Source organism: Pseudorasbora parva, chromosome 5 (genome assembly GCF_024679245.1).
Source record: "Pseudorasbora parva isolate DD20220531a chromosome 5, ASM2467924v1, whole genome shotgun sequence".
Classification (NCBI taxonomy): Eukaryota; Metazoa; Chordata; class Actinopteri; order Cypriniformes; family Gobionidae; genus Pseudorasbora; species Pseudorasbora parva.
In genome coordinates, this window is record NC_090176.1 from 44946207 (window position 1) to 44965082 (window position 18876).

At 36.6% G+C, this 18876-nt stretch overlaps 1 protein-coding gene across 1 annotated transcript; it reads left to right on the forward strand.

The window, feature by feature from the left end:
• The first annotated feature begins 14613 nt into the window (after positions 1 to 14613).
• Positions 14614 to 17925, forward strand: twist2. Its single transcript, XM_067445124.1, has 2 exons — positions 14614 to 15285; positions 17458 to 17925. The coding sequence occupies exon 1, from the start codon at positions 14760 to 14762 to the stop codon at positions 15252 to 15254; it is 495 nt and encodes a 164-aa protein (XP_067301225.1). The 5' UTR covers positions 14614 to 14759; the 3' UTR covers positions 15255 to 15285; positions 17458 to 17925.
• The last annotated feature ends 951 nt before the right edge of the window (positions 17926 to 18876 follow it).

Below are 18876 nucleotides of genomic sequence, written 5' to 3' on the forward strand. Positions count from 1 at the left end.
TGTTCAAAATTTAAAATCACAACGATATAAAATTCAACACAATATTCATGTTTGTTAGTTTACACTTGTCAATAATTCAGATTTAGCCTACACAATTAAAATTCAGCTCATTCTAGACCGAATATATGGATGGGAGAACATGTATTAAACTAATGAACAATCTCAAACAGTTTATAATTTCTCTTAATATTTTCAAATAGTTTGGTGAACATTTTTATTAAACATAGATATTTTTCATTAAAAGTGTTAATTAATTCTATTGTTAGCTCATTTTGAAAATATAAGCAACTGATTTAGAAGCACAGAATAGAATTCTGGAATATATTGGGCTTTCATTTGCTTCCCAGCAGTCAGGAGCTTGCACTAGGCTACTGCTATATTTTAATACCGTGTGGCATATTTTGCAAGTAACTTCATCGCCCTTAATGTAGAAATGGTCCCACATATAGGCTACAGTCTCAGTAGGCCTGCTTCTTTTCTATTGCTTCATTTTGTAAAATAATGAATAATTCATTACATTTATATAGCGCTTTTCTAGGCACTCAAAGCGCTTTACATAGAATGGGGAATCTCCTCAACCACCACCAATGTGCAGCATCCACCTGGATGATGCGACGGCAGCCATATTGCACCAGAACGCTCACCACACACCAGCTGATTGGTGGAGAGGAGGCCGAGTGATTAAGCCAATCAGGATATGGGGATTATTAGGAGGCCATGATGGACAGAGGCCAATGGGCAAATTTGGCCAGGATGCCAGGGTTACACCCCTACTCTTAATCGAAGGACATCCTGGGATTTTTAACGACCACAGAGAGTCGGGACCTCGGTTTAACGTCTCATCCGAAAGACGGATGGTTAAAGAAAATATGTCTGTGTAGGTACGTGTGGTTGCATGTGTCGACGGCGTGCCCAATGAGTTAACATACTATATGAATGAATGTTAATATATGAGCTATCATACTTTTCTTTAACCATGCTGCAAAAACAACAACAACAAACAAAAACCTTACAAAAAAAAAAAAAAAAAAAAAAAAACACCTTTTAAACCATTAAACTGATAGTATTAATCGGTCGAAATTCTTACTTCCGGTTAACGGTTAAATGGTCAATATGAGCATCCCTAGCCACAACTCTTTCATCTTTTCTCTTAAAACATTTTTCCAGAGCGTTTGAATTAGACTAGTTTATAAGAGCCCAATTATGAGCATAATGAGGCTGTAAAAGCAGACTGATCTTACCTTTTTGGCGGGATGACGTTTAATCTCCTCGACATCCTCTGTAGTCCCATTTAACCAGTTGTTAGTAACCGCCATTTCCAAGATCATCAAAAAAGAGTGGGTTATTACTGATGTATGCATTTTAAGTCATAAAACAAAACGTGCAAGTGTCTTGAGCTTGTGTTCAACACATACCTTATTTCAGCCATTTAAACAGAATCCCATTTTTTTTTTAAACCCGACTTGTGGATGATGGAACCAGAAGTGCTAAAATGCTAACTCACTTCCGTGTTTTGGCCTACAAAATGATGTCACACCTGCACCACTCTATATATTGGCTATGGGTGTGAAGGTAAAATCTCTTCTGACTGCCATTATCAATCTCATTCACCACTATAAAAGTGTATTTAACTATGACGGCTTCCCTTTCTGAGTAAACTGTAAGGTTTAAAAGTGACGTCTGTGTAAGAATAATGATATATTGCATAATTTTTTCGATAGCATTGTGTTCAAGCTGCTCACATAAATTTGCTGTGTTGACCATCAAAAAGCTGCTTGCTTTGACCTTTGTGTGGGCCGAGAGACACTGGACTTTTTTGCCAGTGAAATTTTGCTAATGTAACAAGTATGGGCTATGGCTGCAATGCCGGAGGCTGCAGTTTCTGTTTTGTAATGTATTAGCAGTTTATACTATTTTATAGCATTTACTAATCAATTCATCAATTTATTTATTATTATTTGTCAGGAATGATTTAAATGTTTAATTGAAAAAAAATAATTATATATTGCTCTAACCAACCCCTAACCCTAAACAGGGTAACCCTCTTGAAATTTTTAACCCATTTTTTTTCAGTATATCAGAAACTTTATTCTGGTTTTAAATTCAGAGACTATTTTCTGTGTATGTGGGTGACTTTGTAATCCGTAGCACAGCGTCCCAGCTAACAGTTTTAGGTTATAACGGTCTCATTAAGTTATAAAAACACTTTCTGAAGGTTCTGTTAAAATGTCGTTGTATTAACATTAGGTTATAAGAGCATTTTTTAACATTTATTAAAACATTCTATTCTCGTTATAAAATATTTGTTTTCTCCTTTATTGTACTTGCTTTTATCTTATTCTTACTTAAAAAAAGAAAAAAGATAAAAACCACTTCTATAATTGACTTTTATATATTACATTTATATTTAATACATAATTAGTTTACAATCTGGATTTTTTCTTCTGATTGTAATATATATATATATATATATATATATATATATATATATATATATATATATATATATATATATATATATATTTTAATTTTTTACGAAAAATAGCATTTAAGTGTCATTAAGTTGTCACTGGATATACAGATTGTGCATCTGAAGTTTAAGAAAAAAGCTATATGACTAATTTGTAATGACTAATACTTTTTTTAATGTAGTAACGTTTTTAAAACGTTCCACTAAAAATGTAAGAATAACGTTTTAAAGCTAATGTTTATAGAACGTTAATCAATAACAAATAACATTGGCACAACTTTCTAATAACGTTACTGCAAGAACGTTTTTTTTTTGATAACTTTCAGAGAACGTTAGCCAATGTTTTGAAAACGTTCCCTGTTAGCTGGGGTGGCGCTTCACGTCTGATGTTTGACCCACTTAATGTGTGGTAAAAAAATTGGGCTACAAACTAGTGCGCTAATTAGTATGCTAATAAATTAAGTTCATTTGAAAAAATACCTCACTATATCCAGCAGCACAATGAACTGTTTTTGCACACCTTAAAGGGGTACTTCAGCGCTGGGAAGATGAATCTGTATTTAAACTGGGTCATCAATGCAGTAGAAATGTGAAATTATTTTTGAATTTGGTGTCTTCTAGACTGAGAAAAGACAGAAAATGTATTTTTGTCCCATGGGGATGAAAGACTACAATTCCCAGAATGCTTCGCTGCCCTGTGAGGCCATTCCCAACACCACCAACTTCATTACTGTGACTGAGTTAGAGAAGACACTACAATTAAAAACTGAACGTGTCTGTTAAATATAATGAGTGAGTCACCGCGCGAGTGTCACAGCCCTGAGCACTAACTGCACGAGTGATGAGAGCTGAGGTAATCACGACTACATTCGCGGCATACATTCACACAGGAGTTCAGTCTGGCACGCGTTTCAGTTCATGCCTTTGCAAGCTTAACTTTCATAGAAAAAGGGAGATATGAGGGGGGAAAGCACAATAATTTGAATATTCTCCAGGGTTTCTACTGATACAAAGCCATATGCTAATCGCTGAAGTAACCCTTTAATAATAACTGGATACAGATGACACCGAAAGCCTCACACATTCAAGTTTAAAATGGCCGCGCCCCCACTTATGTTAAAAATAAGGCTGGATTTGTATCGCGCCTTTGCAGTAACATAGAAACCCTATGGGATTGGTTCCTGTATAACTTCACCTGTGTCATTTTCACACAGATCCATGAGATCTGCTCCATAAATGCACAGCCATCAAGTTGAATGGATTCTTAAGGCCGGAGCGTTGCAGTCTTTGGAGATTGGTACTGACTTCATTTATGCATTTGGCTGACTTCTCATCAGGGTGATGTTCTTACCAGAGCCCCAACTCCATCTCTAGAGGCAGCAGCAGGTGTGTGATGACTCCCCACATGGGCTCTGGCCATCGATCACCATATAACACAAGCTCTGCTGTGCTATTACAATACCAGCGGCTTCAATTACACTATACAGCCAGTTACCTCCATTATTACATGTTGCATGACCCCGAAAAGGTCTGTGTTTTAGTGCTCCATGCTGTCAGAGCAATGTAGCAGGGCGTACAGGTGGGGATCCGATTTACTTTTGGGACTCGTGCTTACTGTACTGACGGTGCATGCAGTCTTTAGGCTGTTAGTTGATCTTCAGGACAGGAATTCATAAAGAATGTAGACTGAAAAATAATAATGCAATAAGACATAACTCTGGGTTATTATCATTGCCATCTAGTGGTTAGTTTAATTATCAATAGCTTTTTTCTCTCACTTAAAATGCATTATTAAGGGGCGTGGGACTGGGGGGAAAAAGGGTACTGAGTAACCAGGGCCCGAGGCAGGGGGGGGCCTTAGAAGTCAGTTTTCTATACATACACATACATGGTACGGGGGCCCAGCAAGATGGTTTGTACCCAGGGCCCAAAATTTGGTGCTACGCCCCTGAACCTAAATGAAAATCATATTTACTCACCCTCATATTGTTCCAAAAAGTTGTATGCTTTTTTCCCACACAGAATTACAGTTTGTGACCATGGCTGTCAAAAAAATAAAATGCAGTTATAAAAAGTATATAAGCAGTTCATATATTCCAAATGCACACTCTTTTACATATATCAGCAGATTGTGACCATAGCTGTAAAATAAAATATATAAATCAAATTATATTATGAAAGTAGTTAATGCACACTACATTCTACATTTTCTGATATATAAATAAAAAACGAATAATAAAAAAAATATTTTGCCACCAATGATGTGCCATTGTAAGTCATTTTTCAATCTGGTTGTGAGAATTTTTTGAGTTTGCCAGATGTGGTCACAATGATTTTGTTGTTATGTAAAGTTTTCAAGAAGTTCTACTTTTATGTTTCATTGAAAATGTACTTTGAGTGAACTATTTTATTTCTTTAAACGTGCAGGGGGAAAGGGTATTAATGTTTCAGAACATTGCAAAATAGTTTGGATCTACTGTATGGATTGTGAAACAGTCATTCAGTGTTTTTCATGTCTTGCATTGACAGGATTAGTGCTATAATTCAACAATGAAGCTAAATAAACACTTTTATCCTGACAACCTCATGGTGTTCTTCCTTTATATCAACCTCACGGTGTTCTTTTTTTTTGCAGCGGGGTTCATTTATTGTCAGGCTTTGTGTCAGAAAGGGTGAGGACTGCATGGAGTCCTCCGGGAATGTGTTTATTCTTGTGCATTTCACTTCTTTAAACATCATCATGACAGAACTTCTTCTGAAAGCAGGCTTGCAATAGGACAAATATCAACCATCTAAGATGATCGTATTCAAGGAATGTTGGAAATGAAGGAATATACAAATCAATTGTCACGTAAAGTCTCTAATCAAAATAACAAATGTCTAAACAAGGATAAAACACTGAAGGCAGTTCTCAAACATTACCATGCCTTCACAAATTGGAACTGTCTTTACGAAACAAACACCATTGATTGAATTTTTGCATAGACACCCTGTAAATCTTTTGGGACACCATCAAACATTGAGTCAAACAGTCAGGGTCTGTTTATACAATAGCTGAGAGGGAATGTCATTCACACACAGTTATTTAGATGATACTATAGCGCTTTTGAGTAATTGATCTCCACGTGCATGAGCACCGCTGTCCCTCTGCAGATCTGAGATAGCTGTGAAACACATTTTAAACGATCCACCTGTTTTGCTCATTACCACGGGCCCCCTCAAGGCCTGCCTACACACACACACACACACACACACACACACACACACACACACACACACACACACACACACACACACACACACACACAGAGAGAGATAGTGACTCAGATTTGGTAAGTGTGGAGATATGCATTTTTCCTTAAAATACATTTTGGGAATGTCCAGGTTTCATTGCCACGGGGACCTATGAGCCCATTTAAGAATACCTTTAGGATTTTCAGCCCTTTGTCACTCAATCGAAGTCCCAGCATACTTTATGCTTTTTCTCTACAATAGTTCTTATGACACACATTTTCACCATGTGTTAGCTATAATTATTATCAGCATAACAAAATGGCATGAATTCCAGAAAAGAACATTTGTTTTGTCTTTCTTTTGTTTTAATGACAGCAGCATGAGAGCTAACAAAATCTTTCAATAGAACTTATTTGATCAATGTCACTACTTACTTATTTGATTAGCAACCAATCTGAAATTTCCAAACAACATGCCTCTCTTTTGTTAAAGTCCCAGTGAACTGGAAGTTTCTCCAGTTCTGTGACATATTTCCAAATATTGAATAGAGGGCAGGGTCTTACTTCAGCACTCCTCCTCTCCATCGATCGCTCATAGCAGACTATCGTCTGGAGGAGAGTGCTGAAGCATTTTTAAACTGATATAATCTGAGAACAGAAGGAATGCTGTTTCCAGACCGGAAGTTACTTTTCAGAGTTTGATTAAAGATTACTGCGACAAACTATTTTTTTCTGTGTATTAACTTGCACTTATGAATTGTTCACCCTTAAACCTTTATGTGCTAACAAAGTAAATAGGTTCCATTTTGATTTCACAATGACTTTAACTCTTTCCTCACCAAACCAGAATTTTCTGTTATTTGTGAGAAAACACGTCCTTGCAACTTAAAAAAAAAAAAAACGCTGGCGGGGAAAGAGGCAAATTTAATGTTGCACAATGGTATTGCCCTTTACAACGTCGGACACAACAGTAATTAATATTATCCTTTGGATTAACTATGTCATCAAAGAGCTAATATGTGTTGCTAATGTTACACAAACCATGTTCCTCTTCGCCATCTCAGAGTCAAACTGTTGCGATCAGCATCCTTAGAAATGCTTTAACATGTCAAACATGTGTAAATTAAACGCACTAAGCCCTTGATCACTCGTGGGTAAATTAAGTGCGAGCACCGTGAGGTGCTGTCACAATCGCGTTACATTGTGGTCTATGGAGCTGCCTGAAGTGTACAAATGAGTAGACTTGGTCAAAATCGAGGGGTTGTTGAGGGTCTGTCCGAATAAACGTCCCTTGTCCACTTGACAAAGGTGAACACGCTTCAAAATGGTGACTGGGATTCAACTGAGGGGAAATGCTTGGGAAAGTTTGTGAGTCTAAAATTGGAGTGAAATGCAGCCTTGGACATATAAGCTATAATTTTGTTTATATTTTTTATTTTTATTTTGTTATAGTAGACATCACCGATTTCATATACTAGGCTTAAAGGACAACTCCGGTGAGAAATGAACCTAGGGGTAATTAACAGATGGTTACCGAGTAGATCGTTCTGTGGGATGCGTTTTCATGAAAATCAAATGTAAAGAGTTTAATCTCTAAAAATAGATTAGCTTATAACACTAGTCTATGGGGCACAGGGTAGTAAAATTAAATTGCAAGTTCAAAGGTTAGTTAACCCAAAAATGAAAATTATTTCATTAATTACTCACCCTCATGTCGTTGGACACCCGTAAGACCTTCGTTCATCTTCGGAACACAAATGAAGATGTTTTTGTTGAAAGCTGATGGCTGAGAAAAGCTTCAGAAAGGCTTCAGAAAGGCTTCAGATAGGCCTCCATTGGCATTCAGTACATTCCCACTCTCCCATGAAGACCCATAAAGACACTAAACACATCGATACAAAGTCCATCTCACTACAGTGGCTGTACAATAATTTTAAAATGCGACGAAAATAGTTATTGTGCGCACAAAAATCAAAATAAAGACTTTATCCACTAAGTTATTGACGTAAACTCAAAGCATTCGCGAGAATATGACGCAGATACATTTTTAGATACATGACACGGAAGAGGAGGAGCGCCGCTATCGCGTGAGTTTACGTCTGAGACCTACACGGAAGACAATATCTTGGTGGATAAAGTCATTATTTAGATTTTTTTGCGCACAAAAACTATTCTCGTCGCTTTGTAAAATTATTGTACAGCCCCTGTAGTGAGATGGACTTTGTAACGAAGTCTTTAGTGCCTTTTATTGGTCTTGTGAGGGGGTCAGTGGAAATGTACTGAATGCCAATGGAGGCCAATCTGAAGCCTTTCTCAGCCATCAGCTTTCGACAAAAATATCTTCATTTGTGTTCCGAAGATGAACAAAGATGTTACGGGTGTCCAACGACATGAGGGTGAGTAATTACTTTCATTTTCATTTTTGGGTGAATTAACCCTTTAATACCACTAACAAGGCTCAAAATAGCCTCGCACTAACACAGTAGCATAATGAGGGTCCCTACATGCAAACCGAAGCATTGAGAACTTTGAAAGTGTACAAACAGTTTAATAAGAAGATACTTTACAAAGACAGTACATTACGCGTTTACAGACAGCAGCCATCTTGGAAAACAGTCTCGACGAATCGATCCACGAGTACTGTGCTAAGTGATGAACTGTGACTTGGAATCTCATATGGTCCGTTGTTTCCGGAAGAAAACACTGAACACAACAGAGAAAATAAATAAATACAAATAAAAATGTCCATGTAATTAGATTTTACAAACTTAATTCCTATCGACCAGCTCACTTAGCACAGCGTCCGTGGATCGACTTGTCGAGACTGTTTTCCAAGATGGCGCCTGTCCGTGAACCGTGATTATAACTTTCAAAGTTCTCAATGCTTCGGTTTGCATGTAGGCCTTGTTAGTGGTATTACCAAGCGATTTAATTTTACTACCCTGTGCCCCATAGACAAGCGTTATAAACTAATCTGTTTTTAGAGATTAAACTCTTTACATTTGATTTTCATGAAAACGTATCCCACAGAACGATCTACTCTGTAACCATCTGTTAATTACCCCAAGGTTCATTTCTCACCGGAGTTGTCCTTTAAGCCTAGTCCCAGACTAAAGTGCATGTTTGAGCTGATTTAAATGAAAGCAATTTGCACTGAAATACACATCTTAAAATATATCAGTGCCACTGATTTGTCTCAAGACGCACACCAGTAATGTGGTAACACTTTACAGTAAGGTTGTATTAGTTAGCATGAACTAACTATGAACAACTGTTCAGCATTAGTTAATCTTTGTTAATGTTAGTTAATGAAAATCCAGCTGTTCATGGTTTGTTCATGTTAGTTCACAGTGCATTAACTAATGTTAACAAAATTTTAACAATGCATTAGTATACTTTGAAATTAACATTAACAAAGATAAATCAATTATTTATAAGTACAGTTCATCATTAGTTCATGTTAACTAATGTAGTTAACTAATGTTAGTTAATTGTAAAGTGTTACCAGTAATGTTTTTTTTCCTCTAATGCACGTTTATAAAAGCAACTTAAAATTATCTTATTTAACTAAGGCCTAATCCTGGCTTAAACTAAGCCCTGTATGTAAAACCAGGCTATAGCATATTATTAAAAAGACTTGAAGTGTCCCCAAGGCCAAAATGTATATTTATTCATTTGCATGTGCTTTGAAAACTATTACTCAAACTAGAAAATACACCCATTCACCAGTGTAGATTTATGTGCTTTCTAACAATACTTTACATTTACAGTTTACTGTTTAAGTCTGAGTCATGATTGATGTAAACGCAATAAGTACATTTACAGTTTACTGTAAATGTACTTATTGCGTTTACATCAATCACGACTCAGACTTTCCTCTAAGCCAATCAGTAGGGCAAACAGGCCATGTTTGCCTGAGTTCAGAGCACTTAGATGGGCCACCTGTGCCCACACGGCCCTGTAAACCTGAAACTAACCTTAGCACCAACATCACAACTGCACCTCTCATCACCCTGCAGTGTTTGTGCAGGAGCCTGTGTGGGGGCAGGAGCTGCATCAACACTGACTACAATTCTGTCACTACAAGACATGTATCCACTGCAACTGTGAAGTCGTGACAGTGGTCTTGAATGGAGTAAATTACAGCATGCTTATAATCTATTATATGCTTCAAAGACAGCATGCGCTTTCTGATGACTAAGAATCGTCTTCTGTTCAAACAAACGCCGATTCAGATCAATTCCTGAGATGATTCAAAGATGCATGATTACTTTAGAAGTTTTTAGAAGTGCATTTTGTTATGAAAAACATGACATTTACACGCATCTCACTGCATTCAGGAAAATTTCTTTGAGAATGTTTAGCACGACACTGTTAAAAACATAACAGCACTCGCCTGTCAGGGTCCAGGACGTTGCGTCCATTTGCTTTTCCTCAGCTGAAATCAAAGCAAGCAGCTATTGGACACCAGACACCCCAGACCAAGGCCTGCTTTCAAAACCTGTCCTGAAAGCAGGAGGAGAGGGTTAAACAATCTGCATCATATTAAACAAACCTAAATGCTTCAAGCTGCTACATAGTCCCTAATGAAACATTTATGAAGGACCTCTAATGCAATTTTAGAAACACCTTGTAACCCGGGCTGCTAGAAAACACAGTCATATGGATGAATGACAGGCCAAACTGTGTTCGAGTGTGAGTTAACGCTGCAGGGGTGCAACGCTCAGTCCACTATAGGAAAGCATTTACATTTTACAAAGACAGTTTAAAACACCTGCGTGGGATCATGTTGTGAATATCTTACAATATTAATTCTACCTTACCTTATTAATAATCACCTTACCAAATCGTGCCGCCTCTGAAACAGTGAGGTTTAAAGTGCTTTGTACTAAGTGAACAATAAAATAAAGCTCAAATAAGAGTAATGCATGAGGCCAAAAAATATATAATTTCCTTAAGACATTTAAATGACTCACTTATTATTGGTGGTCAGTTATAAATGATAGTTATTATATTATCAATATTAAAAAAGTTTTTGTTGCTTAATAAATATCAGGATTTTGAAAGAATTTATATGACAGAAATCATTTATAACTTTATAAATGTCTCTACTGTCACCCCAAAACTTTGAACGGTAGTGTATCACAGTGTATTTTCAACACTGATGATAATAAAAAACAAAAATAATAATTCCTGACAATATATCCTACAATTCTGACTTTATCAAAAAACAAATCAGCAAATTAGAGTGATTTCTGAAGGATCATGTGACACTGAAGACTGGAGTAATAATGCTAAAAACTAAGATTTGCATCATAAAAATAAATTACATTTTAAAACATATTCAAATATAAAATAGTACTGTTAAAATTGTAATATTTCACCATTTTTACTGTTTTTCCATCAAATAAATGCAGCCTTTGTAAGCAAGATACTTTAAAAAAACACAATTAAAACACTTTAAATACAACTTAATTAATCCAAACTTTTGACTAGTAAGGCAAGGCAAGGAAAGTAGTGGTGTGCAAATACAAATTTGGGCCACTGTATTTTTTAAATTAAGAATATTGACATGTAATAACCTCTCTTAAGGATCCCTGCATGAAGTTCACGACTCTGCAAGTACAAATGGAGAGATTATTCATGCAAACATTAATGTTTGTAAGAACATGTTTGCATTGTTGGTTCACCAGGACATGCCATCTTCACACCACATCCACAGAGTGAGGAGCAAGGCATCTGTTGGTCCTCAGCTACTTGCTGAAAAGATAAAGGGAATTGTCATTGAAAAGCACATTTTGGAGGTTACGTTTTATACAAGTGTTGTGTCATTTCCAGTAGCAGCAGCAGTCATATTAAGACTGACTGCAATTTCAGTACGTTGCACTGATATCAATAAAAAACAGCTGTGTGTGTTTCGTCTTGGCATTGCACACATTTTGGACAGATCTATATGCATTGATTTATGTGTGCCCTTACAGAACAGGGAAGAAAATGCAGTCACAGATTGGGTTTGTCTGTGCTGGTTTTGTGGGACTGAACTTTATCACCTTCATCAGAACTATAATATTCATCACATCTTTAAGATTGTCTTACAAATCCCCACAATAGTTCCAAGAACATCTCTAACCAATTAACATTACGCATGTCACACACATTGAGGTTTCTATTATTCTCTCGCTAAAAGTGTAAAAGCCGCCAGACCACCAGATTGTCTCCCGCGTGGCTTTTCTATTTGTTTCTGAATATAAAATCAGCCTGCAAACATCTGCAGGTTGATGTGACAGGCTGCGGCAGAAAGGATTTCAGCTTATTAAAGAGTTCCAGGCCATGTGGAGCTGATTTGGAAGTGTCAAAGAGATATAAACACGTCATCTTAGCAGAGTGAAATATGGCACGGCATATCTTTGATCTGATGTGGGTCATCTCCAGAACCTGGCGGCTGGGTCAGATGGTACCAGATCTGGCCCCTGCTGAGGCCTTCGTAGAAATCTATATGGTATTATGGAGTATATATACCTGTAAGTCACGAGAGCTTGTGATCCGGAGAGGCTTCGCTGTGCCGCTGGGCCATATGGAGTCTATCTCAAGCAGCGGTGTTGATGGAGCGGGTCAGGCTAGAGGGAAACAGGCTTCAAAGTTGGGCACATGTCAATGTCTCTCTTATCCTTTCACTATGAATTACAGGACAGAAGATATTCATTCTTCCCAATCGCCTGATCCTTCATGCTGCTGGAAAATCCAAAAAGTGTTTATCAAAGGCAAGTACTTCAAGGGATGGTTCAGCCAAAAATAAAAACCTGAGGTCACGTTTACTCACCTTCATGTCGTTCCAAACCTGTGTGAAACACACACACACACAGCACTTTTTGCTCTTTACATCTTTTGAATATGCAATTTCAGAAGGGAAATTACTGTATCTTAGTCTGTTCATTTCACCTAGAAATCATTTTATGGTACTTTTATGTATTTTTTTGTTACAGTTCTCATTTATGTTCATTATATGGAAAGAAGCAGACTGATCAAATGAGTTTCAAAAACTCACCTTTTGTGTTGTATGGAAGAATAAAAAGCATAAATGTTCATTTTTGGATAACCTATTCCTTTACATGAAATGAGTCTGTCAGTGTAGAACAGAGGAGATAAGGCAGAACACTTAAGGGATTTTTCGGTCTACATTAGGATGTTTTTGAGTTTTATAATTGTGGCAGTTTTTACATTGTTCATTGTCTAAATGCGTAAAAGCCGGCTGACTCATTCAACAATTTTCTAGTTTCTTTATATTAGAGATGTTGTAGCATGTAAAACTATAATTGCTTCAAGCTCTTTGATTAAGTAGCATTCATGTTGCATTATATTGAAGCTCTAAAATTATAAACATCCCTCACTGAAAGCCCTTTCAGATTGAACGTCCATGTTTTAACCAGAAAGGACATGGAGATCATCTGAGCATCCTGAAGGCTATTCTTGCTGGCTTTGTCCCATGTGTCAGTCATCCGTTCACATGTGGATTACATACATAAATCAAAGGGAAACAAATCTTCTTTTTAAAATAAAGCATAATTTACAACTGAAAACGTTACCAATGTGACCAAACTGCTGCCTTATACAAAACATCCCGAAGCCTCTTTTGAACACTGGACACTGGTGAAAGAAATCTGACATGCATTATTATTGTCTTATTCAAAGAGACAGTCCAGGCCCGTGTAAGAGAAAAAGCCTGTGAGGCTTTGCCAAAAGTTCTTCACAACAGGCTGACTCCTACATGTGTTTAGGGTATTGTGAAACCTTGGACTTATTCTGGAAAACAATAGGGAAAGGTCTTTCATCTGACTTGAAAGTATGGCGTGAAAAAACGTCTGCAAAGAAATTCATCTACCGTGTGCCACATGATCCATTTTAATAACCATGGAAGAAAAAAATACCTTCAAAAATATATTCAAAAATTAACAGGGGAAGTCCGTAATACTGAATACTAAAATTCAATACATAATGCACAGCTTTCAATCATAAAATCAATCATAGCAACAAAAAATAGCCTGTCGTAACCGTAAATCTCAAAATCAAAAATTCCCATAGGCTATATGCCAAATGCAAAGACACATAATTTAAGAATTATGGTGTAATACATTTTCACATAAGTAGAAATTTGGTGTAAAGCATATAAAAGTCTGTAAGACTTTTTACTGGACAGTAAATGTTCAGTAGGTTTTTGTTGACAACACCACACCTATTGAGAAATATTATATTATTACAGTATACAAGCCCCAATATCCCTTATAAAAGAATTCCAAAGACATCAAATAAATAAATAAATAAATAAATAAAATGGTAACAATCCGATTAAAAATACAAAACTTTTCAAATTAAATTTAAACAAATGTGTAATGCAAGAAATTCTGTACATTTCCTTTCCTCATAAATTAAGAGAAATTCATACTTTTTTATTTATTTATTTTAAAAATAATAAATCAATTTCAACAATATTTACCGTATTACACACTGCTTACATTGTAATATTTAAAATGTGAAATAATTATTTTTATTTCTATAAAACGTGTACACTATTTTACACTTGTATGTTTTTTTAATGTCTTAAAATTACACAATACCAGTTTTACTATAATAATACTTGAAATGTTTGTACTGCACCACTTCAAATTCATTTTCCGTTAAAATATCGTTTATATAGTGTGAGGTTAAAATAATGTCTAGAACTAAAAGCGGGGTATAATTTGAGTGGCAGGCAGTGGAGAGGTGCAGTGTAACTTAAGACTGGTCCTCCTTGTTTATTAGTCCACCAATCGGAGAGCAGCGCTTCCTCCCCCTCTATTCACACTAGTATTTAGCATCAGAGACTAGGATAAAGTTTCCCAAAAAATTTGGAAAAAACTTCCTGCGGGAGGAAACCTCTGCCAAGCTCTACTTCTGGAAGTAGAGGCGCAGTCTCGGGACTTCGGGAGGACGGACGAACGCACGGATATAACGGTCTGACCAGGGATTCAAAGGTGGAGAGCGCGTTTTCTCCTCGACCCTCTCATTTCTTTAAAAAAGAAATGGAAGAGAGTTCAAGCTCTCCCGTCTCCCCAGTGGACAGCCTGGTGACCAGCGAGGAGGAGTTGGACAGACAACAGAAAAAGTTCGGGAGGAAGAGGAGACACAGTAAAAAGTCGAGCGAGGACAGCAGCAGCAGCCCGAGCTCCGTGAATAAACGGAACAAGAAGCCGAGCCCGAGCACCACTCAGTCGTTCGAGGAGCTGCAGAACCAGCGCGTCCTGGCGAACGTCAGGGAGAGGCAACGGACTCAGTCGCTGAACGAAGCGTTCGCGTCTTTGCGCAAAATCATCCCCACGCTCCCCTCGGATAAACTCAGCAAGATACAGACGCTCAAGCTCGCCTCCAGGTACATTGATTTCCTCTGTCAAGTGCTGCAGAGCGACGAGATGGACAACAAGATGTCGAGCTGCAGCTACGTCGCGCACGAGAGACTCAGTTACGCCTTTTCGGTGTGGAGGATGGAGGGCGCGTGGTCGATGTCTGCGTCCCACTAGCAGCGAGACACGTCCATACCATGCCAAACGGGTGGGTAGAGAGGTGCCAAGACGTTAGGCTACTAAATTGTTGAGCTAAGTTGATGTGTGACGGCAGTAACCTGCTGCTTTTAGAGAAACTCCAGCTGCTCTGGACCACTGACACTGACAGTTCATTGCAGGAATGCAACCCTAGTACCTTATATACTCATGGCACCCCAAAATGTGTCATTTCGATTTGTTAAGATAGATAAAGTATTATAGTTCTTATTTAAAACATTATTTTATACATATTTCACAGGTGCAATAATTCATAGTTCCATCATATTATTAGATACATGGATGTGCTACAGCAGTAACCAATTCCACTGAAGGAATGTCTATCCTGAGGCCAAACACAAAAAGCATGTAAAAAAGAAAAGATATAGGCTATTACAAATGATTGTATTCATTACTACGTCTTATTTATTTATTTAGCCTATTAATTTAGGCATATAATTGCTATAAAATGTCTTCATTATGATAACATAAAATGTTCACTATAGAGGACAAAACGATGATTTTCAAATGATTATATTAACCTATTATTATTATTTGTATTATTATTATTATTATGGCCACACCCCCAAAAACCTGGTGTCACAGAAAAGGCCAGAAAGTTGTCTTTAAGAAACATCAGGACATAAACAAACGGTTCGTTTTAAAACAGAAATTTTCACTATACGGTGGACAAAATGATCGTCACGAGGATATGTCATTTTGACTAAATTAATATGGGAACAAATGTATGTGATATAACTATTATATTATAGCTATTAAGACGAACAAACAATCGTTAAGGCCTCTAAATACACCATAGAATCGCGCGGCCATTTAGATTAAGAAAATAAACGTACAGCACAAAAACGAGAATCGGCTGATTAGGCTACACATTCCTTGACAAATAAGGCCAAATATTTGAAGTAAAATCAAATTTGAGACATCCCAGGCAGAACTATAGTATGAAAAGCTGTGGTAGCCTATCGAGCCTATATTTTTCAGAAATGAGAAAAACAATGCTGATTTTTCCCTCAGTTTTTCAGTTCAAACATTTACGACGATTATACAGTAAACACAAACATTCGCCTCATATCGTCGATATTGTGAAACGAATAACGACCCAACCGTGAGAAGAAACATTTTCCCTCTCGTGAATAAAACTGCTTAAAACCCACATTCGAAAACGTCAAGCAAAAAAAAAAAAAAAAAAAAAAAAAAGAGGAGAGGAGAGGAGAGGGAAAAATGGAAAATAATTCTCGATTGTGGTGAAATGGTAAGAATTTGATAAGGAACGTTTTTATATTCGAACGAAGAAATGAAGGCACCTGTGTGTGGAACAATAGTTCTAATGAAGAAAGGATTCTTCTGTATGACATCAGGATGTGAAGCTGGTCCTAACAGGAAGCTTGATTATTGAGAGTGAAGGTGAGCTGCAACCAAAACCATGTTTATGCTTATGAAATAACAGATTATAAACCACTGGAACTAAAGGCGGAGATCTTCAAATATATGAGCTTGTTTATTACCAAGATTAACTTCAAAATATTTCATTTAAAGTATTTAACTATTATTTACGTCTTATTTAATGAGCTAAACTATGCATGGAGGTATTTTTTACAACAAAATAAATATGTGGTTAAATAAATTCAGTCCTATATGAATGAATATGGTCCTATTTTAGCTATTAAATTATGCATTTTAACAATCCTTTTGAATTCACCAATAAATCTCTTTATGGATTATAGGGCTCCATCATCCAAAACAACACACAGCTGTCATAAAAATGTCATACTCAACACTTGCAATAATATTAGTTGTTTGACTAATTGATTCTTATGAATTTATTTGAATAAAGTAATATGTGCTACTGAGAAATTCCGAAGGAAGGCAGGTGTACGGCTACGGATTTCAAACCAAATGACCTCTTGAAACAGTTATTTTCCAGTGACGTAATTCCACCTGGGATTTGTGTAACATGTTTGAACCAAGCCTTTTCCTGTTTAAGCATATGACCCAACCGAGAATTAAAAATTGGGATCATTAATAGCTTCCCATTTTTCTTTGTTCACCCACAGACAAGCCTTGAGGTTTAAGGACTTCATTGAAAATTCCTGTAGGCCTATTTGACAGAGAGAAGCCGATTTTCGAACCTAAATGAAACGTTTTTTTTCTTCTTCTTCCACAGACTGTTTACTTCCACTAATTTTGAAGACACCAAAGGATTTATTGATGAACCTCTAAACCTCAAAGACGTGGCCAAGGGACATTCAGTGGATACATCCTCATGAAGGACACAAAGAAAGGAACTTTTTATATGCTTAGAGAAAAAGTAGATGACGTCTCCTGTCGTCAAATACATTTAACCTTTTTCACAAGTTATTCTTAAATGTCGCTGTGGTGATAGTACAGGAAAGGCCATCTGTTACCTGTATGGAAACTATATTTCGTGTTTGTCTCTAAACAGAAGAGTTTATATATGAACAAAAAACCTATTGTACATACGCTACCTGTGAGTATTGTCAGCTTTTTTTAAGGGACCAATGCAATTTAGAGCAATACTTTCTTGAAGTATGCTGCATGGATGAATGCATACATTTGATTTTTCCTATGCAACGTTTTTGATTTCCATCCATTGTACATTTTGCTTATTTATTAAAACATATTTTTGAACATTTAGGGTGATTGCATGTGTCCACATCATCACTGTAGAAAAAGAGCATTCACATTTTCCCCTTCTTTCGTTACAAAAAGAAATGTTACAAACAGTGCAGGTTCATTAGCCGAAAAGAAAGTCCAGCCAGTTTTACCCTCTAAGCTTATAAAAAAAACCTGTCCGCTCTAATAAGAAGAAATCACTGAATCCAGACGGCTGGAGGCAAATTCTTTAACAACTGCAGATAACCACAGCATTTAAATACCGGACCCCTACCAGACCTTTTCATTTCTCCTTTAAATCTACACCAAACGCTCGCAAAGCATTTAATTGTTTACATCTCATTTTCCCAGGCTTAGCTTGATGATAAATCTAAAAGAAACCACTTTTGAGACATTAATGTTTGATAAAAGCTCAGTTGCGCACACACACACGCACACACGCACACACGCACGCACGCACGCACGCACGCACGCACGCACACACACACAAACTTTATTTACAAAATGGAACTTGATAATATTAAAAATAGCTGTTTATTAATATATTGATCGCTTTTTATCAATTCATTTGACTTTATGATATTTTGGAACTTTAAATAATAAAGTCAACTGATGAAGTTTGGCAAGAATCTTTACACCAGATACACGTTTGTGGCTCAATTTTACATACCACTGATGATAAGATTTATATAAAAAAAGATTACACTTTATTTTAAGGTGTCACTGTTAAAGTGTGATACTACGTGTACTTACTATAGAGTTAGGGTATAGGGTTTGTTGCATGTATTTATAAATAATTTACTTTTATTACTATGGTAAGGTCATGTAACATGCAACAAGGACACTGTAAAATAAAGTGTTACCAGAAAAAGAAAGTTATAATAGTGACAATTGTTATTTAGGTTTAGGTTTTATACATAAGCGTTTATTCAGCTTTCAACAACAACAA

Coding starts and splice junctions, on each gene's coding strand:
- twist2 (XM_067445124.1), top strand. CDS start 14,760: ATGGAAGAGAGTTCAAGCTCTCCCGTCTCCCCAGTGGACAGCCTGGTG.